Source organism: Euprymna scolopes, chromosome 35, assembly GCF_053919585.1.
Source record: "Euprymna scolopes isolate OS-2025 chromosome 35, ASM5391958v1, whole genome shotgun sequence".
NCBI lineage: Eukaryota > Metazoa > Mollusca > Cephalopoda > Sepiida > Sepiolidae > Euprymna > Euprymna scolopes.
In genome coordinates, this window is record NC_136516.1 from 58,814,465 (window position 1) to 58,838,405 (window position 23,941).

General features: G+C 32.3%; 1 protein-coding gene across 1 annotated transcript in view; it reads right to left on the reverse strand.

Annotated features, from left to right (window-relative positions):
* Positions 1–18,397, reverse strand: part of LOC145259869 (aminoacyl tRNA synthase complex-interacting multifunctional protein 2-like) — a 77,265-nt gene extending 58,868 nt beyond the window's left edge. Inside the window, exon 1 of the mRNA XM_080117744.1 lies at positions 17,681–18,397. Within this exon, the coding sequence (XP_079973870.1) occupies positions 17,681–17,842 (162 nt within the window). The 5' untranslated portion in view covers positions 17,843–18,397. The remainder of the gene's footprint in view (positions 1–17,680) is intronic.
* Positions 18,398–23,941: the final 5,544 nt, after the last annotated feature.

A 23,941-nucleotide genomic window follows, 5' to 3' on the forward strand; every position in this document is an offset into this window, starting at 1 on the left:
AAAAAATAGTTTTTATGATATGAAGAAATTACTTTCTCGAAAAGTATGTGATCACTTTTCCATGTAAATTTAACTTAAAATAAGCACCCACTTTCTAGCCACCTGAGAGAGGGAGGGGGATTTTCCCCCCATGTTTATTGGCTAAACAGCTTTCGTTTATGCTCGCGCGTAGCATAAACAAAGGCTACGGCTGTGAAATGGGAAATAGTCCCAGAGTCCAGGGGTTATTACCATGCAAAAGAAATCAAACAAAAAAACTTTTTAGCCCAGAAACTCACAGAAAAATGCCCCTCTCTCAGGTGGTCAGAAAGTGGGTGCTCATTCTAACTTAAATTTACATTGAAAAGTGATCACCCACTTTTCGAAAAAGTAATTTCTTCATATCATGAAAACTTTCTTTTTGCGACGGAAACGATTTGCAGATTCGTTTTTAGTACACTGAAATCTACAATAAAATATTTTGCTATATACGAACATGAGACGGGCCTTAAAGTAAAATAATACCGGATTTTGGGGGCAGATTTGCCGTTTAGTTGTACAAATATCCTCAAACCAGGTAATCACTAAAAGGGACTCTTAAAAGTCGTCATCTGTATCGAGTAAAAGTTTAAAACCACTGATTATATGTCAGCCTACGTCACAGTAACATATATTGAGTGAGTTCATAACAGTATTTTGTATAGTTTTTTAGTTTAAACTCAATTTCCCAAAATTTCCCCAAACTTAACTTGTTCGATACAGTCTGCCGCCATTTATATTTTTCAAATATACCGATAAACACTGCATGTTTTTGAAACAAACATACATTACATAAAAACACTACAATGTTATCCAGTTAGGTAGAGCATTTACTTTTCTTGCCTTTGATAAAATTTATTTGTTATATATTTATTTTTTGACAGCTTTGTATCTGTGTTTAGTAATACAAACCCTTTTCATTTAATGTAACGTTTAGACGGCTCGAAAAACAGTGTTTATTGGTGTATTTGAAAGATACAAATAGTGGCGGACACTTGATTATGTTAAGTTTGAGAAAGTGAGTTAAAACTAAAAAACTATACAAAATACTGTCACAAACCCACCGATTATGTCAGCCTATGTCATGGTAACATATTCGGTGGGGTTTTGACACTATTTTATAGTTTTTAGTTTTCAACCTACTTTCCCAAACTTAATGTATTCAACAGAGTCTGCAACCATTTCTGTTTTTCGAGCAGATTAAACATTTTACATTACATAAAAACACTAAACAATTATCCAGTTAGGTAGAAACATAACTTACCTTTGCTTTCATTTATTTGTTTTTGGACAACTTTTTTGAATCTGTGTATAGTACCCCACCCCCACCCCAATCACTCAAATATCAATTACTAACTCACATTTTTGTATACAGAAAAAACATTTAGCGTTTCAACATTTTTGCTACATTCAGCTTTATCCACTGATTGTTGGTCGAGCCCCAAGCCATGATTGACGGTAATCCCGAATATCAGGATCCAATTCTGCAAGAGTACCATTTTTTTTTTCATTTTCGCCTTTTTTATTTTACTTTTTGGAATGGATTGCTGTACTAAGAATATAAGAAACATGCATTTTCTCTTTTTATTAGAATTTTCCATTACACCAAATTGAGCCACAGCAACGCATGGCAGGGTACAGCTAGTGTGTGTGTGTGTGTGTATATATATATATATATATATATATATATATATATATATATATATGTGTGCTGATAGTCCTTAAGTGTCATTTACTATTAGATAAATTATTAAAAATTATTTTTAATTATCTTAAATTTCTCCCTCCACATTTACTCTATTATTTTTAAAAATTTAATAATTCTTTTAAGGTTTATTTATTTTATATTTATTTAAACTTTATCTTTACCTTTTTATTTTAATTTTAATCTAAATTAAATTTAAATTAATATATTCATGCTTTATTTCATTATATATTTATTGCCGTTAATTGTCGTACCTTTATTTATATGGAGTTATGTGTTCGTTTAAACAGGACATTTACCTTTCAGAGAGGTTTTTCCATAACACCCCTGCCCCCCGCTAAACATATACACATGTGGCCACATACACATACACGCCCTTTCTCTCTCCCTCACACACACACACTTATACACTTACGCTTCCTTCCTTCCATAATTATAATCTATTGGCATCGATTATTAAGTTAGGTCTTTAAAATTTGAAACCTAGTCTTTTTCTCTATTTGTTCACTTTGCATTGTTTCAGTTTTTCATTGACGCTGACTCTTTCCAACCTCTTATAGTTGATTCAGCGCAATGAAACCAATGGTACGACCTTGAAATATGTATATATAGTGTCGTAATAAATATTGTATCTTCAGCTCTCACATCCACAATCGAGCACTTTATTGGATTTTTTCATCACCTCCGGACACGCTCATATATATATATATACTAGCAAAAGTACCCGTCGTTGACTGGATTCAAAAACAGCCTACAGAAAATGGACTCTGATTTATGAAAGTATGATAGGTTATGAAAAGGAAGGGGTGTAGTTTGGGGGTATCAAAACTAAAGCAAAATATGATGAAAGTAAAAATAAAATAGATAAACCCCATAATTTATTATATCATATCTGTTCACACTGAAACACTTATCACAATATTCTGTGTATCTATATAAAAAAAAAACCTCATTAAACTTTGTGACATATTTCCATTCTATGGAGGTCAGGTGCGAACGAACACCCCATAATTTTATTATACCATATTTCTTCAAATTGAAACATAATTATCAAAGTATACTTACGCAGATAGATATGAAAAGTCTTTAAAGTTTGTGCCTATTTCCATTCTATGGAGGCCAGGCGCCAACGCAGACCCCACAATTTTATTATACCATCCCTATTTAAGTTAAAACATACTTATCAAAGTATTATTATGTACATCTATATCAAAAACACTTGTAAACGTTTTTTTTAAATTTCTAAATTTTTTATTTCCATACTTTGTGGACAAGGTGCGTACGCAGACCCCACAATTTTAATGAAACATCATTATGCCAGATCAAACATACCCATTTCTGTGTCTCAATACATCTTCCATCATTATATGTGATCAGTTTTCTATAATAGTCAACCATATAGGAGCCTATTTGTGACCAGACACACACACATACACAGACGTAGAAACTTGAAAATTTGCATGGACGAGGTTTTCCACACAAGGAATCTAAAAATCACGTTTAAAACCTCTGAAAATAAACTGTTTCTGAGTTATTGAACTTTTAAGCTGAGATTTGGATATTGGTCTAAGGCGACTCCAAAAACATGTGGCACTATTGGAAATTGAATTTTTTTTGTTTGTAACATTTATGAACTCCTAAAAATTCTCACGGCCCCGTGTGATTAACCCAGTTTTTAGGTTTAATCACTCTTGAGATGGCACAATATTTAGAAGCCAAAGACTACACAGTTACGCCAGGGTTCATGCTTTGCTGACAATGTAACAAATCCTACCAATATCTCATCAATGAAAGTTCCTCTGACACAAGCTCCTCAGGTGATGATGTAGTTCGGTTTCAAAATGATTTTAATGAAGACGCTTCAGCTGATGAACCATTTGATGATGTACGAAACACCAAGAAAACCGCTCAACACTGGTCTAGAAATGGTTGGTGTCTCTCCAGTGAACCTTCATAGTGTGGCCCAAAATAGTCGTGTGAGCAGTGCCAAGTAGAAACTCAAGAAAGTGATGAACGCATACAAATCCGCCCTGGCAGAAGCCTATGTTGAAGGGGATATGCCCGATAATCTGATTCTGATTTTGAGAAAAATGATGTCCAGTGGAAGGATGCAGAGTTGGATTGACTGCATGATTTGATGCAAGAAAAACTGAAAACGGCTATGTATCCTCAGAAGATCCAAATATTGACTGGTACTGGACAAGTGGTCACGTGAATTTGCTGCTCAACAATTTAGAGTGAGTGAGTACCTGATTCGGACAGTCCGGGATCTGAAAAAGGTTAGTGGCACACCAGATCGAAAGAAAATAAAATCCTTTCTTCAGGAAACTCTTGACCTAGTACTGAGTTTTTATGAAGACGACAAATACAGTCGCCAGATAAGAAAGATTATGTAAGTGTCAGACAGAATGTGTACAAACAAAATCGTCCGGTTCTTTGTAACCTGTCAGAAACGTTTGCTGCATTCAAAGAAAAATATCCAAATGTGAAAATTGGCTTCTCCAAGTTCTGCTCTCTTAGGCCAAAGTGGTGTGTCCTCGCTGGTTCATCAGGGACCCATTCAGTTTGTGTGCAGCACCCATCAAAATGCAGTGTTGCTTGTTGATGCAATTGACTGCACGTACAAAGACTTGATTGAGAAACTGGTTTGTGACACAGATAACAGGGTCTGTATGATGCATTGTTGCGAATCATGTCCCGAGTGTGCAGCTCTGGAACAGTTCCAGGACGATGAACTGTCACACCTGGATATGGAATCCGAATTCCACTACTGCCAATGGCAGACAACTGATCAAGCTGCCCTGTTGACACAACAACATATGGGGATTACAAGGAGCTTCTTGTGGAGAAGATTAATGAAATAACTCGACACTCATACCTCACCAAAGCCCAAGCATGTTGAAGGCAAAAAAAGAAAATTTGGGAAAAAATGAGGTCATGGTATTGGGGGATTTCACTGAAAACTATCAGTTTCTCATTCAGGATGAGATACAAAGTTTTCACTGGAGCAAAGAGTACTGCGCACTTCACTTCCTCGTAATATACTACAAAGATGAAGTGGGAGTTCTACAGCATCACTCGCTATGTTTTATCTCTGACAACACACACAACACTTGCTTTGTTCACATACAGAGCATGATGACAAATTCCATTAAACAACATCTCACTGGTATCAACAAAATCTATGTTTCAGATGGTTGTGGTGGCCAATGTAACTAAAAACTTTCTTAATCTGTGCTTCCACAAAGATGATTTCGGTATCGACACCGAGTGTATATTTTTTGCAACCAGCCATTGGAAATCCCCTTGTGATGGGATTGGTGGTGCCGTTAAATGGCATGCAGTAAAGCGAAGCTTGCAGAGACCATTAAACAACCAGATTCTAACTTACAACGCAGTACTGGAAGTGTGCCAAGCTGAAATGAAGTCTATTGTGTTCTTTGGAATCGACAAGGAAGACATGGTTGAAGTGAGGGATAGAATGGAGAAGAGGTTTATGGATGGGAAAACAGTACCTGGGACGAGAAGTAGTCATCATTTTGTTCCACAATCAGGATGCAAGATCGTACACAAACTCTGTAGTGTGGACAATTCATTTGTTGACATTCACGACTTCAAAATCCCCACTCATGTTGACATTGGGGATGTTGCTCCTTCGACGTACATAACGTGTTTGTACAACTCGTTCTGGTAGGGCGGATTGGTGCAGAAAGTAAACCTCAATGAAGATGATGTCGATGTTCAGTTCATGCACCCCCATGGTCCACGTAAAACTTTCAACTGGCCTCGCAGTGCTGACCTGTGTCCTGTTCCTTTCAAAAACATCATTTGTAACATCCACATACCTAAAACAAACTCAAGTGGAAGGAGCTTTACTATTTCTGATGAGGATTACGATAAAACCGTGACAGCATATGTTGCCTTACACTCATAAAATGTGTTGTGTGGATAGTTTTTGACATTAAATTTGAACTCAACCTCAGATCAAAAGTCTCAAACTCAAATCCAACTGTTCTCTTCTCTCTGCACTTTCCACACTGACACCAAAATAAAGAATGCTCTTTTATAAAAAGACCCAACCACATCTTATTTGCATACCCCCTCTCATCACATCACATAATTTTCAGTCCATAAATACCAGGGGGCGGCCATTTTTATTTTCTCTTTTTTTCTTTCCTAACACGAGCCGCACGATGCATGAGGTAAGGTTCTTTACTTTTAACCACAATAGTTTTTTACTTTAATGTACTATCATGCCAAAAAATCCAAACCATGTACCCACCCATCATAGGTACCATTTCTTAGTATCCATACCCACTGCATTGATTACCAGAAAAATGGGCTTTTGTTCTTTCTTCACTAGTTCATAATTAAACCTAAACAATGGGTTAATCACAGGGAGCCGTGAGAATTTTTAGAGATTCATAAATGCTACAAACACATTGTATCCTCACCACATGCAGTTTGGGTGGGTTTCTAATAGTATTTTGTATAATTTTTTTTAACTCATTGTCAAGCCATTTTTTTGAATCTGTAAAACAAAACCATTTTTTTTTTAACTGAGGATATCTAAATAATAATAATTAGGCAGTTCGATAAAGAATTTCATTGTAATGCATTTTGTAAATTTTTACCTTGTTTCGACCTTAACATTTTTTTTTAAAATGACTATCTCTTAAGGTTTTCGAGTATGCTGAAAACGAATATTGCATTTAATTTTTTTGCAAATAAGTAGCTTTCTGGATATTAAGCAATGTAATTTCTTATGTTATTGCTGGCAGCCATCTTGGTATGCGCGTTTGCACATAGTTTCTTGGGGTTGCATTTGCGTGCTCGAAAATGATCACCAGCGATAACATAAGAAATGACATCCGGAAAACTACTTATTTGCAGAAAATTTAAATGCGATATTTGTTTTCAGCATACCCTAAAACCTATCAAAGTGATCATTTTAAATATTAAGGTGAAAACAAGGTAAAAAATTATTGTTTTATTTCTTTGTTTACATTGTTGAATTTTCAGTAAAACAACAGAATAGAAATGACGAAAATTACCATCGACTGGTTAATATATAATTGTTGCTTATCAGGATTCCTGATATTCTGGTACTGTGAAAGTTACATTGAGGATTCATGTAGAGTACAATTTATGGTTGCATCTCAGAAAATAGGGGTATATTTTGGGCCAGATAGAGAGGATTTACAAAATTGAAACTATTGGACTGGTCTCAAAATGTATAAGTTCTGGTCGACTATATGAATTTCCATCTTTTACAGAAATCCAAAATCTATATGAAAAATTTTCTTTGATTTATTTCTGAGATTAATTCATATCTATCTACTCAATTTTTTCTTTTCTTTGAGGGGAGTAATAAATACCGGCCATGAATGCTCTTTAGGCATTCAATGTCTACACCCAAGTTTAAGCTCTCCTTTGGTGGGAAGGCAGGTAAATACCTACTCTCAATAAAGCTATATTAAATACCAGTATAGTACTTAGTTTTGTTCATGAAAAGACACCCACTGTATGATACCATGCGCTAGTTAAAAATTGAAATTTGTACATCCTTATTTATGATTCATGGCTTATGGTAAAAAGATACATCAGATTTGATTGCATAATCAGAAAGAGCACACAATTTTACATAAGAGTACCAAGTTTCATGAGAATAGCTTGAAAAATAAATAAAGAAAGAAAGCATATCTGTGTTTCTACTCCAGCCTACGAAACATAGAAATAATGTCTATCATATCCAGAATTAAAGTTCATACATTCTCACAGGTATAGATGTGTACAATTTTTTTATCAACAAATTTGATTGATTTCCAAAAGAAAAACTTGCTATTTGAAAAATGTAAAAGTTTGTAAAAAAAAGAAAAGAAAAAAAAAAGAAAAAAGTGAAATAAAAATCTATACTATTTTTTTTTTTGTGTATTCATATTAAAAACTTTTTTTCTATTTTTTGTGTATTCATATTAAAAACTTTTTTTTTTTTCTATTTATTTAAAAAGAAAATACAACTTTCTTATATATGGGTCATAGAATTGCATTCATCTGCAAAATATCTAGCTAATTTGCATATTCTTTTGAACATTCATTTTAATTAATTCCCTATTAGTTTTTTGGTTTTCTTATGGGATGATCATCTTTAGTTAACTATTATGTGTAATTATATTCATGCAGATAGTTTATACTTATGTAATATTTACGTAAAAAGGTCTAACCTCTTTCCATATATATCTATGTATGCATATATATATATATATATATATATATATATATATATATATTTGTTCTAAAAAATTTTCCTGTCAGTTTTTGGTCTACAGACATGAAACTTAATATATTGAGAGTATTCAAACTCATGCAAAACATTGTATTTGGATTTTAGCCAGGAAAAATTGGTGAAAATTAAAAAAAAATGGAATTTGCCAGGTGAAGGTTGAACGACGAAATTATGACTATGCATGCGTAACGTAATAGCTATTGGTTCATGTTTTAATTTTTTGCCTTGCAGCAAACATGTCTTCATCGCTCAGGCATTAACATCAAAGGAAAAATTAAATCGTAAACTAAACGTTTTGGTTCTCGGTAGTGGCGCACAAGTTTTTTTTTTTTTTTTAAATCATTACTATATATTCTAATATAATATAATAATAAATATGAAATCTGCTTTATCAAAATATATTTAAGTATATTTTACCACTGGGTAATGCCAGGCGGCCTGCTCATGCTTTAATAAAGAATCATAATATTAAAAGAAGTACACTTTAGTACATTTTAATGTACAAAAGTGTACTCCGTAGCCAGACAGAAATTATTTTAAAAACTGCTAAATCCTTTGGCAGTAAAAAAAATACATACTCCTACAAACTCAATTTTTGTAAATTCATTGTTAACTGTATTATTAACTCATTTATTTATTCTTAAAAAAAAAAAAAAAAAAAAAAAAATTATATTTAAAACATCTTTTTTCCTTTCAGGTTGAATACAGCTGTTCAAATTCAAACCATTTTTCTATTCAAGGGAGAGCACCCATGATTTTATCCTAAGACTATGCCTTCATATTTAAAAAAAAAAATAAATAATAAAAAAAAAATAAATAAATAAATAAAAATTGTATTTATGCCCTGTTAAAATAGACAAGTTGTTGATATAGAAACAAAACAGTTTGGTAAAAAAATACAAGTCTTCCATATAGCCAATTTTTGTTTGTTTAGGACGTTCTTTTGTATGTCTTTAATTATTTTTGTTTAAGGCCAGATAAACGGGAAGTTTGTGTCAAAAAGCAGGCATATTGGATTGATCTTCACATGATTGAGGGTGTCTCCCAATATCATCCTAAAACTGATTTAGGATAATATCTCCTGATCTAATAGATAAGATATTTATTCGTAAACTCACTTGATTTCCTTTAACATGCCTATTTTACAGTTGTAAAAGAACTAATTAGTAAGATTTAAACCCGGACACAGTGGTTGATGTCTGGTGCTCTACAAACTGAGCAAACAAAACTACTACTTATAGTTAGAGGGAGTATATCATTTAAAAGAAACTATTCAGGTCTTTAAAAAAGAAAAAATATAAATGCTTCTTTAATTAGAAACAAATGAAACAGGCAGAATGGTACAATAATTGTTCATCCAGTATGTAGAAAAAACAAGATAAAATAGAAATAATATATATATATATATATATATATATATATATCAATCACTACATATTCATACATAAATTCATATATGCACACAAACGCATACATATAAATACTAGTGATGGAGGGATTCCAATATTTTTCCTGGTTCTGATACAATTACAGATTATGGTTATTTTGTCCTGATTACCATAACATCTTAAATGAGCATATATTTTCTCAAACGTAAAAACACACTTGTTGGGTGGGGGTCAAGTGATTTTAGTTTTACTGGACATTTAAAACTAGATATCCCAAACTAGCCTAGTTTAGGATGCGAAAACTAGTAAATAAAGTTAAATTTCCCTTAACTTCAACTTGCGATATCTCATTTATTTTTTTGATTATTTTGATAAAGTTTTAATTTAAATAAAATTTAATCTTTTTGTCTTTACAGATATATAATTTTTTTTTCTTGTGTCTTTAATCGTTTTTTTCCAGGTTACTTCAAGTTATGTCACTAATTTGGGTGAACGTGACTTTTTTTTTTTTTTGTGCAAAAAAAAACATGTTGGTGTTTTTCAAATTTGGTGTGCGCGATATTGGGAGTCTCTAGGTATAAAAAATAGTACCATTTTAAAGAAAAAAAGGTCACTTATCAATTATATGGTGAGCTTAAAAAAGGGTTTTAAGTTGTTTTTCACAACAAAAAAAAATCCAACTTGAAAACTTCAGTGAAAAAAATATGGTAGAAATTAAATTGCATTGTTTTGTAGAGAAATATCTCCTCTTTAATAATCTGTTGGTGTCATATTACTATGCTTATAAATCAAGGAGCGCCACTATAAAAGTGACTGTACCTACACATCAAGATTTACAACTTAATCCAAAGTGACTGAAGTATGAAGTATCATCACGAAAATCAACCGTCAGCTTTAATTTGTTTCACTGTGGATTTGTTTTTGTTTATTTATAAGTTATAGAAAGTTATTATTTAAAATAATATTTTTAGTGCGACAAGCGCGCCAATAAAAGAAATGAAAATTTACAATTTTAAAAATAATGTCAGTTCTTTATTTTCTATATCTTCTTTCAGTACTTGTATAGTTTAATTAAGACATTAAAAAATGAAAATATTGAAAAAAGGTTATATTGTACATATCCGAACTGAAGATCTCCGAGAGAGAAAAAAAAAAATTCACTTAATTTGATAGAGTAGGTTTTTTTTTTTACAGCGGAAAAACGTTTTTATAAGAGTACGTTGAAGGCACACATCTTGGATTTAAAAAAAATTTTGTTGAATTTTATAAATGCCATGCGAGATAACTCCATATAAAGCGCTGACCCCCCCCCCCCCATCTTTAATTCTAGCTTTTCTTCCTAAAGATCAAACCTTTTGCTCGGTATCATAAATTGTTTTTTCGCTGTAAAAAAAAAAAAAAAAAAACTACTTGATGAAATTAAGTGAAAAATTTTTTTTTTTTTTTTTTTTTTGAGAACTTCATTCCATAACAGATACGTACAATATAACCTTTTTCAATATTTTCATTTTTTAATGTCTTGATTAAACTGTACAAGTACCCTTCTTTCAAACTTTCATATGTTCTTTGCTTTATCTTCTTTCGGTTGGATAAACTTCATTGTTAAATTATCTTTTAAAAATTAAACTGGGTAAATTTTAAACCAAAAAACATTTTTAGTTTCATTTTAAAAAATGAGCACCATTTTTTGTTTACTTATTTCTCTTATGTTCTGTCGGGCGTTTTTTGATATATCTAACATTTTGTTAAATTATTATTTTTTTTTTACATTACTTAAAAAAAGACAAAATATAGACAAGTTTTAAGTTACGTGCAACAAGTCATGTGTAAATAAAAAAATTAATTTGACATAAAAATGTGCATTTTTTTGTTTATATTCTATCGGGCGTTTTTGTTCAGTTGTGATGAAGAAACATCTCAGGATATCTTTAGTTATGAGCATCAAGGACAATGGGTTGCTGTCTACTATGACACCAACTTATACATTGGCCAAGTCATTGAGGCTATATGTGCATCCAGCGCTAGGTGTGTCAGAAACTGACCTTACGAATGCATGAAAAAATATTGAATAATTCAACCCCCTGTCTCCCCAAGCTTATAACTACTCGAAAAATGTAATTCAAACCCTATTTTTTTTCAATTAAAGGAGCAAAGACCAAATTAAAAAAAAATAACAAGTTTAATAGCAAATTATGCAATTTTTTTTTTTTTTAAATCGGTTTTCTTTAAAAGATTTGAAGAAAATAAACGAAATTTAACTTGGGTCGATTATAAAAAAAAAAAAAAAAAAAAAAAAAATACTTACCGATAAAAATTACTAATCAATGTGTAGTTGCATTCTTTATTATTAAGAATTTATCCATATTTATATTCTAAAATCCATTTATTTTTTAAATAAAAGAATTTTTTAAACGCCTATTTGAAAAACCTGCCATGATGCAAACATTTTACGTTTTTATTTAAAACCGGAAGTAGTTTTTTTTTTTTTTTTATTGTTTTGAATTACGAGTGGACAGAAGGAAGTAAAAACCACACGTTCGCGTTAGCCGTCTACCTTTGCACGTAAAGAAATTTGTGCCTCCATACCTGATAACTAGTCACATTTTATTTATAATTTTTTGCTTTAAAAAAAAAAAAAAAAACAGTTCAAGAATTTTTTTTTTTTTTTTCTCAAAAAATACACAAGTTTTTGATTTAATATATTTAATTTCCACTTTATGGAGTGAATTTTTTTTTTTTAATATCTAAAAAAAAAGAAAAAAAAACATTGAATGAAATAGAAATAATTTTCGTAATAAAACGAAACTTTCTGTATAATATAAGAAGATTATAAGGTTTCATTAAAAAAAAAACAACAACAACAAAAAAACATGGTTAAAAAAAAAAAAAGGTTTTAAACTTTGGACTTAACAGGTAAATTTTTAAAAAAGACTTTTTTGTTTTAATTTACAATATATTATTTATTGATCTTTTATCTTCAATTTGTGATATTTATATATCACAAATTGAAGATAAAAGATCAATTAATAATATATTCAAATTTAAAACAAAACAAAGTGTTACAGTTAGTACATAAATTAATTATTAAAGTTTTAATAGACATTTCAAAATGGTGGGGGTGAATTTAAAAAAAAAAAAAAAAAAAAAAAAAAAAAAAAAAAAAAACGTTTGTCCAAAATAAATTTGGTTTATTGGAAAGAGCATAAAATTTCACACCGATCCTGAAAATATCATAAAAATTTAACCAATAGAAAGGTTTTGATAGATTTTTAAAATTTAAAAATTGAAAGACAATTAACTCATAAAATTCAATTGATTCTATTACGTAAAAAATTTTTTTTAAAAATGGCTGCATGAAGACACGCCGGCACTTTGTAAACACTGTTGTTTTTTTTAAATAAAAAATAATATTTCTATTATTTAAACAACTTTAATAGTTTATTTTGGAATTATATTCCATAAAGAAAATAAACAACTCACTTTTAAAAGAGAAATTACAAGTTTTTTTATATTTTATTTGCAATTTTGTGTTAGGAGTGTCAAAAATTCTCCCAAAATTCTGATACACCTAATCCAGCGCTGTAATAAAATTTTTATCAATGGGTTTTTTTGCACAGGTAGAGTCAGCATTTGTTTACAGATGGGGTTTTGAGTAGGCACCGCCAAAAATGGCCGAAAAATAAAGTTGTTGTTGTTGTTGTTTTTTAAAACGAAATTACATTTATTAAAATCCATTATTTCTGAGTAACTTTTTCTTTCTAGAAAGATAAAACCCTGAATTTTATCATATAGAAAACAGAATAATGTAAAACTTTTTCGGGTTTGTATTACTGTACACAGATTCGAAAAAGTTGTCAAAAAACAAATATATAACAAATAAATGTTATCAAAGGCAAGATAAGTTACTTTTCTACCAAACTGGATATATTTTTCGTGTTTTTATTCTATGTAACATATTTATTCAGCTCGAAAAACATACAGTGTTTACCGATGTATTGGAAAATTCAAGATGGCGTCTGATTCTCTCTTCAACACGATAAGTTTGGGAAAAGGTGTTATAAATAAAAACCCAGATAAAATACTGTTAAAAACTCGCTCAATATATGTTACCGTGACATAGGTTGACATATATTCGGCGGGTTTTTAATAGTATTTTGTATAGTTTTTTATTTATAACACCTTATCCCAAACTTACCGTGTTAAAGAGAGAATCAGACGCCATCTTGAATTTTCCAATACATCGGTAAACACTATGTTTTTCGAGCTGAATAAACATGTTACATTGAATAAAAACATGAAAAATATATCCAGTTTGGTAGAAAAGTAACTTATCTTGCTTTTGATAACATTTATTTGTTATATATTTGTTTTTTGATAACTTTTTCAAATCTATGTGTACAGTAATACAAACCCACTTTTTCTACTATTTTTAATTAAATCTTAAATGTTAAATTTTCCCAAAAAGTTAATTGACATTTTTTTGTCTTGCACAAAAAACGTACATAAATATTAAAAAAAAAAAGAAGGTTTTTGAACTAATTAATTTATTTATTTGTTGTCTAACTAAGATTTAGGATGATTTTCTATGAGAATATGCAAAAATATTATAATATAAGTACCTGGATTTCAAATAATTCCACTTATTCAACCAGTTACTTCGCGTCGATCTAGAGTCTAGATCGACAATGTTTACGTTTGTGTTTAATAGAAAGCAAACTATGGAAGACCAAATAGGCCAAAAAAACCTTATTTTTCAGTGACGAAAATTTCAATGTATTATTAACGCCGAGGCTGGCCAGTACCAGATGGGTGACCATTTGTAGGAGTTTGGTTTTTAATGTGTATGTGTGTGGGGGTCAGGCTCCCCAAAACGGGGGGGGGGGCAATTTAAAGCAGAATAAAAAAAAATTATTTCAGCGTGTTTGGTCCCCCTTAGTCGAAAGGCGGCAAATGTTTTCAAACGGGATCGAAAAAAAAAATGATGCTATTTTTAACACAAAGGGCACAATATTTATCGATTTTTTTTTTTTGTATCGATTCTTCAAAGCATGCCCTGTTTAATAATGGTCATGCATTATTCGGCTCGCTAAAAAAAAAATTGCTAATTTATTCATCAAAGATTTTAAAATGGCTTTTTTCGTATAAATATTAAAAAAAAATTTTTTTTTGTTTTGCTTAACTTAAATTAATTATTTTACTTAACATATTCACCGAATTTCACACTTCAAAACTCAAAAGCGAGATAATTAAACACAATCGAAGTTCTGATATTCAGACGTCAAAATAAGGTATGCAAACAATTTTTTTTTTTTTTTAATCTATAATTCTGTCCCTTACAACAACAATATGTTGTGTTCAGTTTCAGATGATTATTTTAAGCATATTTGTACCCCCTCAAAACAAGGGGGGGGGGTTGTAAGCAAAAAAATATATATATATAAATATCGTTTATGAAAAATAAGTACACTGTTATAAAGTTCATTCTTCTCTTAATAATCGCTGAAAATTTCGTATTGATCGGATAATTACCTGATTTTTGGTAGATTTTTAAAAAGACGGTCCGTCAAATGGTACTTACCTGCCCCCCCCCCCCTAGTTTTGGCGGTGCCTAGTTTTGAAGTAATGCCAGTTTCAAGTGATGGTAGGATTTGGAGTGTTCTTGGTATATCTACCATAGCAGAAGCTTATGAAAGAATTCTGAGAGAAAATCAATAAGGAAAGGAATTGTAGTAAGACCTCTGCCTGTAAAATATCTTACTTGTTTACTTGTCTTTTAAGTTGAAAGTTTTTCAATGCTTCAGAAAAATGACTTGTGACTTTTTGTATAACAAATTTCTAAATTTTGTTGTTGTTCCTTTTATTTTTTTTGTGAGTTTAAATTCCCCCGCCCCTCCATGAAAAAACGGTTAATTAAACTGCAGAAGCACTAAGTGTATCAGAAATTTTTAGGAAATTGACACCCCCTAACAGAAAACTGCGAATAAAATATTAAAATAACTCGTAATTTCTCTTTAAAGTGGGTTGTTTATTTTTTGTATGGAATATACTTCCAAAATAAACTATTAAAGTTGTTTAAAAAATAATAGAAATATTATTTTTTATTTTTTAAAAAACAGTGTTTACAAAATGTTGGCGTGTTTTCATGCAGCCATTTTTTTACGTAATAAAATCAATAGAATTTTACAAGTTAAATATTTTTCAATTTTTAAACTTTAAAAATCTATCAAAATTTTTCCATTGGTTCAAATTGAAATTTTATGCTCTTTCCAGTAAACCAAATATAATATTTTAGAGAAACGTTTTTTTTCAAATTCACCCCCCCCCATTTGAAATGTCTATTAAAATTTTAATTAATTTATGTGCCAAAGTTTTAATTAATTTATGTACCAAAGTTTTATATATCACAAATTGAAGATAAATGATCAATAATGAAAATATTCTAATTTAAAAAAAAAAAAAAATTTTTTTTTTTGGAAATTTACCTGTAAAAGTCCAAAACTTTTTTTTTTTTAAAACCACGATTTTTTTTTTTTGTTTTTTTTTTTTTAAATGAAAGCTCAGGTTATGCTTACATCGTCAAGTAAATACCAGACGCTGACGGCAAATATTTCTATTTCATTGAATGTTTTCTTTTTTTTAGATATAAAAAAAAAAATTTAGCCGATAAAGAAGTATTAAAATATATCCATCAAAATTTCGTATATTAAAAAAAAAGGAAAAAAAAAAAAAAAACTCGATGAAGTGGATTTTTTGTGCTAGGGGGAAAAAACTTATAAGTGAATGTGCGTTTCCTTTTTAAATACGGAGGATGAAAAATACTAATTTGGTTAACACACACAATAAAAAAAGAGACATCCGTATTTCATAAATTTCATTTTAGCAGGAGCAGCTCTTTACAGCTTCGCGCAAAACATGTTGCAAAAATGCAATTTTCTACGACCCTCGCTTTAAAAAAATCCTTTTATTTAAAAAAAATACATGGAATTTAAAATATCAATATGGATAAATTCTTAATTAAGGATGGAACTACCCATTATATTTTAAATAAGTGATTTTTTGGCATTTATATATATACATATATTTATAAGCAAGTCAAAATATGTTGACTTTCTTTTCTTTTTTTTTTAAAGAAAACCGCTTTAAAAAAAACAAATATTGCATAATTTGCTATTAAACCTGTTATTTTTTTTTTTAAATTTGGTCTTTGCTTCTTTAATTGAAAAAAAAATTAGGTTTTGAATTACATTTTTCAAGTAGTTATAAGCTTTGAAAAATAGTAAGTTGAATTATTAAAGTTCTGATCATCATTTTTAATAGCCGTTTTCTGATACACCTAGAGAAGCAGAAGCACCTGTTAAACTGCACAAGTTCTATAATTGAATACCCCTCCCCCCACACAAAAAGAACGAAAAACATAAAATATGCTTTTGTAACAGCTCGTAAAAACTTAATTTTTTTTTTTTACACCAATGCCGGTGGAGGGGAAGGGGGATTCCAGTGACATGTGGCATATTTAGCTTCTTTTGGCGTTTTTTCGTTATTGGAAAACAAGATGGCCGCTATTAAAAATGATAAGGATTACGTTGGATATTGAAGGTCTTCAAATATGGATAACTGCGTGTTTGCGCAAAAAGTAAATGCGCTATTCGTTCTTAGCGTACCCGAAAACCTATAAAAACGACAAATTAAAAGGTGAATGCCGAGGAGTTGGTAAACTAAAAATTTACCGGTACTACTGGACTGGACTGTAGTGTAGTGACTTATGGATTCGAAATAACGTTATTTAAAAAGCCATTCTTAACACGGGGAGGGGAGGGTGTTTTGTACAGATTCTGTACTAGAGTACAGAACCTTACAATTTGAATAAAAAAAAAAAAAAAAAAAACATATCATAAAACTTTAATTAAACTTGGAAATACGATTTAAAAAATAGCGCGGATCAGTAAATGCATTAGCACCGATTAAATAAATTAAGAATGATATATATATATATATATATATATATATATATATATGCGATTTCTTCAGTTTTGGGGTATTGCCACTTAACCCCCCCCCCCCAAAAAAAAACCCCCCTGAGATCTGACGCGTAGTTGAGATGATGCAATATGACAACCTGTCAGCATTTTTATAACGTAATAATTTACGTCATACGAAATTTGTTTTAAAATAGTAAATAAAAGTTATGCTTAAAAAATGTAAAATAAACTGAAACAAAAAAAAAATAAGCATAAAATGAAACATTTCTCCTTCGGACCTGTGGCATATTAAATTAAAACTTACCGCTTCAGTTAGAATTGTTGGTTTACTTATTGGCTTTACTTTATACATACAATCATCAAGTACAATCGGGGGTTTTTCATTGAGATCGTGATACGGTTTTACGTAATACATATCGCCGTTGGCAGATTTACATAGTAGAGAAATGTGTTGAGCGGTTGACATGATGAAGGCCGCTGGTGTATCCGGATGTTATTATTTAAACGCATGCGCAATAGCGCATCATCTACGGCATTTCGGCCTCAACTATTATGACCATTCCAAATTTTGAATATAACCTTTTCACGTCAAGAACGACAACTCTGTATAAACTGAGTGCTTATCTCCCTTGAATATTCCACCTCTTTCTTCCGATAAAATATTAATGTACAATTTAATAAAGTTTAATAAGGTTTAGATAAACATACAACAAAAAGAAAAGTTATCATTGAAATAAAATAGTTATTGTTTATTTACTTTTACGATTCATGACGATCACTGATATAATTTAACAAAAAGATAAAAATAATTTACTTTCATTTTCTTTTAACTACACTAAAATTTCATTATATATGATGTTCAGTAAGGACAGTATTTAAAAAATAGATCTAAATCTCAAGTCAAACACGAAACAAAGACACGAAAATGAGTTTTCTAATTATTATTATTATTATTATTATCATTTATGAATAGTGTTCAAAATAACTTCCCTTTCTCTTATGTTCCTTCATTCGACCTTATATTAGTTGACTCCATCATGGGCAGATAATTCAAATGTTTTGCTTTGTTTATTTTCGATTTGCTTTGAGTAAATGAAACCAAGTCAATCAAGCAGCCAAAGTAGTCGTTGTTGGCCTATCAGATAAGAAGTAACTTCATAGTTTTTCGTCGGATGAACTTTACGCACAGCTTTTAAGTTTGGTACAATCGTATGAAAAAGGCTGAAAATATAAACTCGTGTGATTCAATTCAGTTTTACTTAAATAAAATGTTGAATAATTTGACAAGTGATTGATTCGAAAGATTTTTTGTAGTTATTTTTTATTAAACCGCTATTCTAAATATTACTGAGAAGTTAGGAAAATTAAACAGTTTAAAAGTTAAAATTTAGCATTTATTAACACCAATTCTTGAATTAATCAATATTAATTATGCATAATTAAAAAAATAAAATGCCATTTCATGTCGTTAGTTGATTAAAAAAAAAAAAAAAGCATTGAGCCTTTTTTTTTAAATTAATATTTTTCCACTTTTTATCTTTTGTGTTCATTCATCGCTTATATTTAAATGCAATAATTTAAAATATTTTCATTATTACAATAAATATCTAGTTGTTGTTGTTATTGTTATTATTATTATTACTATTATTATGATAATAATAATAATTATTATTAATATTAGTTATTTTTTTTAATATTCGAATTTAAAACCTTTAAATCATTCCTATTTATTTTTCCATTTGTTCGAACAGTAAATTCATTTATTCGAACATTTTGTCTTCACAAATTTACACAATGAAACTTCTGGGATCAAATGAACAATGAACATGATTCAGAAATACTCTAACGCCACCAATAATTAATGACTATAGAATGGAATGATAATATTTAAAAGTTAGAAACTGTAGAGTTGAATGTAATAATCAAAGAAGAAAGCGCCCACGTGTGTGTGTATTGTGTGGTTATATAACTTACTGTCTCTCTCAATAAGGAAGAGTTCTTTTCCTTCAAACCGGAAGTTATCCGATTTCCTTCCAGTGATAGAAAGGATCAATGTGCCGCACCCCTGATTGGTCAGTATATGGCCAAATAACACAGGGGAGAGGCATTGGCGAAAGAAAAAAGTTCCAGTTGTTTCTGTTACATAAACCCCTACTTAGGCCGAAAGCCGACAGAGAAAAAGGTAGCATGACAAGTAGCGAAAAATAAAAATGGCAGCTTATTTTATTTATTTTTACGAGAAAAACAATGTTCTTACTTTTCTGTGAAAAGTTAGGGAATATTTACATCTTTTTTTTTTAATACAATGTTCTTTCTTTTTTTATGGAAAGAAGGGAAAACAAGGGAAAATTTTTTTTTTTTAACAGAAATACCAAGTTTTACACAGTCTCTTTGGCTAATGTACCCATCGACCACTACGTATAGTGGTGACATGATTGTCTTCATTTGGAGCATTTACTTCAGGTGTATGCATATCTTGATGCTGTGTGAAAGTATGGGGAATGTGTGGCTCGTGTGTTTTTGTGTCAAGAAAGGCTTTTTTTACTCTATCAATAGAGACAGTTTCACTTTTACCACTGATATTTAAGGTAAAAAGTTTATCAGTACGTGAAAGCACGCAATAAGGGCCAGTATAAGGTGAAGTTGGGGGCTTTCACAGCGTCCTTTCTAAGAAAAACGTGAGTCCAAGATGAAATATCCTTTGAGACCAAAGATGTAATGGTCTGTTCCCTAGTGTGTATCGGTGCGAGCTTACTAAAATAAACTCGCAGTCTGTTGACATACAGAGCTGAATCATTTGTTGTTAACTCCATCGGGCTCAACATTTGGCCTGGCAACGATAGAGGTACTCCATAGACAAGTTCGGCTGAAGAGTATCCCAGGTCCGTTTTGATAGCAGCACAACAGCCAAGAAGGACTACCGGTACATATTTGCTCCATTGGTGTTGGTCAGGGTAAGCACGTAATGCTGCTTTCAATTGGCGATGGAAGCGTTCAATCATCCCGTTAGAAGCAGGGTGATAACTTGTACGAATACATTGAATCCCTGGAATCCTGGAAAGTTCCTGAAAGAGGTGGGATTCAAATTGTACACCACAATCAGTGGTGATGGTGGTGGGAATTCTGTAACGTGATATCCAGCCTGATATAAGGGCTCATGCTACAGACTCAGCCGAAATGTCTATGAAGGGAATGGCTTCAGGCCATCGTGTGAAAGGGTCTATACAGGTCAGGAGATAAGTAAATCCCTGACTGACTGGCCAGGGTCCAACCAGGTCGATGTGAATATGGCTAAACCAAGCGTCTGGGCTGGAGAATGCTCCAAGGGGTGCACGGTTTTGCTTGTGCACCTTTGAATTTTGGCAGGATACACAGGAACGTGTCCAGGCAGTGATATCACGCCTCATATTTGGCCAGAAAAATCTAGCTGTAATCAGTTTCACTGTGGCTCTGCATCCAGGGTGTGCCAGATTGTGTAGGGTGTCAAAAACAACTCTATGATGAGTCAATGGAACAAATGGTCAAGGTGAATCCGTTGAAGTGTCACAAATGATCTGCGTGTCCGAGGTAGGCACGGGCAGGTATGCGAATTTGCAAGTTGCAAATTCAGGTGACAACTGATCCAACGTGTCCAGAATTGGCTGGTCTAAGGTCATCTGCTGTAAGTCGATATCCGATGGTGAGGACAGAGAATTAATGGGAAGGCATGACAAGACATCTGCCACAGCATTCTGCTCATCTGAGATATGTCGGATATCGCTGGTAAATTGGGAAACAAAATCCAAGTGGCACGTTTCATGAGGAGAATATTTGTCCGGTTTAGAACACAGTGCATATGTAAGCAGATGGTGATCAGTGTAGATCACAAATTGAATGTTGGAAGTGTTTCACTGCGAGGTACATTGCTAGGAGTTCACGGCCAAATGTGCTGCAACATTGTTCTGCTGGTTTCAGCTGTTTCAAAAAGTATGCAAGAGATTGTAAGTGTTGTTTGTGCTGCTGTTGTAACACTGCACCTACAGCTGTGCTTGATGTGTTTTGCCTGATGTGTTGTTTGTGCTGCTGTTGTAACACTGCACCTACAGCTGTGCCTGCTGTGTTTTGCCTGATGTGTTGTTTGTGCTGCTGTTGTAACACTGCACCTACAGCTGTGCCTGATGTGTTTTGCCTGATGTGTTGTTTGTGCTGCTGTTGTAACACTGCACCTACAGCTGTGCCTGATGTGTTTTGCCTGATGTGTTGTTTGTGCTGCTGTTGTAACACTGCACCTATAGCTGTGCCTGATGTGTTTTGCCTGATGTGTTGTTTGTGCTGCTGTTGTAACACTGCACCTACAGCTGTGCCTGATGTGTTTTGCCTGATGTGTTGTGTTGCTGTTGTAACACTGCACCTACAGCTGTGCCTGATGTGTCAACAACCAGGGAAAACTGGGCATCGGGTACATGATGTGCAAGTAAAGATGTTGTCACCAGTTTTGTCTTCACTTCACGAAAAGCTTTAAGCTGAATCTCATTAAGTGAGATTTGCTCATTTTTCTTCTTCCTGTTATGTAACAGGTCGGAAAGAGGAGCTAGTGTTGCATAGGGGTTATATTAGAAGGGGCGGATGTTATATATTTGTTAAGTGTTCATATTGGTGAGATAGAGACAGATCGGTTTATATAAAGAGGGTGCATTTTAATACAGAGACGGGAACATGTAATAGACATGTAATTCACAATGAGAGGGGGGTAGATAGAGAAGAGGACATTTATACACTTCTTGGAGTGTTTCTATAACATATGACACATATATTTTTGAGATGAGGATTGTCAGTCTTTTATCACAGGAGGGGACATTCATTATTTCTTTATACTGAGAGGGAGACACATTCTTAAGATGATGAAGACACATTACTTGTATACGTTCATACACAAAGTTCATTATACGGATGAGTGGAACACAAGTGGAACACAAATTCACAAGTTTGTAGAATGACATAACACAAGACAGTAGTTACAAAATATGACGACGTCCTTTATTTCTTGACCGGTCAATGATTTCGCATCAAGGAGTTCAAAGTCTTACATGATTTCCTTCTTTCAAACCTTCGCTTCCAAGGTGGATGTCAGCTCTCTCTGTCCGACCCTGTCCGACCTCTCTCGACCTTGCCTCGGCATTCTGACTCGACACTAACTGTTTGTCTCACTAAAACTCTAACTATATTGACAACTTATCTCTTAGCCATGACGTCATTGCATGACCAAACAACATGCACATCGGTCCCGTGGTCTGACATACCTCACGTGTCTAAAACATACACTGTTCCTCACATGTCTATCGCATTCTGTAGACCGAATTCTTCTATTTTCAGCCTAACCTATTTTCCAATGTTTAACATTTTCTATTGTTCAGATCTAGATAACCTCAAGTTAATTTAATTTTTCATAAACAGAATTGAATCATCAAATTCCTTTTTCAATAACATTTCTAAACAACGAATTCCTTTTCAATAACATACCTGTATTATTTATTTTAAACTCATGATCGGAATTCTCTTGAATCTTAATTCCAAACCTAGCTTCCCAGGTTCGAATTCTTAGACTATCCTATCTCATTTTTACTTACTTACAAGAACAGGCGACCTGCACAGTGCAGAATAAAGCGTCTGTAATAGTTTAACAGACCAAGGAAGTGCCTTAGTTGGCGAAGTGAAGTGGGTGGTTGAAGGTCTTGTAGAGCCTTCACCTTTTCCGGTAACGGAGATATACCGTCTGGGCTGATAATGTGGCCCAGGAAAACTAGTGACGACGCACCGAAAACACATTTGCCAGGGTTAATCCTCATCTGGTATCGCTGAAACCATTCAAATAGAAGGCAGAGGTGAGTGACATGTTCCTCAGGTGAGGCACTTGCCACGAGAATGTCATCTATATAGTTATAGGCGAAGTCCAAGTCATAAAGTGCTGAAATGTGCTAGCCGCGTTTCATAAACCAAAGGGCATAGTTAAAAATTCAAACACTCCGAATGGAGTCGTTATCGCAGTCTTGGGTATGTCGGCCAGATTCACTGGAATCTGATGGTAAGCCTTAACTAGGTATAGTTTGGAAAAGGTCTAACAACCACAGAGAAGAAGCAAAGTCTTGTATATGTGGGATTGGGTAACGATCAGGTACCGTCATGGCATTTAGTAGTCCCCAGTCGGATGCCAATCTCCATCTCGTTTTGGGACCATATGCAAAGGGGATGCCCATGGACTGGACGAGGAGCATATTATTCCTAGTGGCACTGACCCCTTTAAATATATTTATGTATATATTTATTCTCGGGTTAAGAAAATGGCAAAGGTTTGGTGCGGAACAAGGAAATAGCGTAATTTTTTTTTTTTTTTTTTAGAAAATGCCCTTCTCATTTTGGTGAGAAGCTGAATTGTGTTACGCTTTTCTTGATAAAAGTGTTTCCCGGTATTGCTTTTTCAGGACCGAATTTTTGCTCGCTGACTTTTCTTTACTGTATCTAGTTTCTTTTTTAAAAAACAATGAAGAAGAAGAATAAGAAGAAGAAGGCTTGCCATTCAGAAATGCTT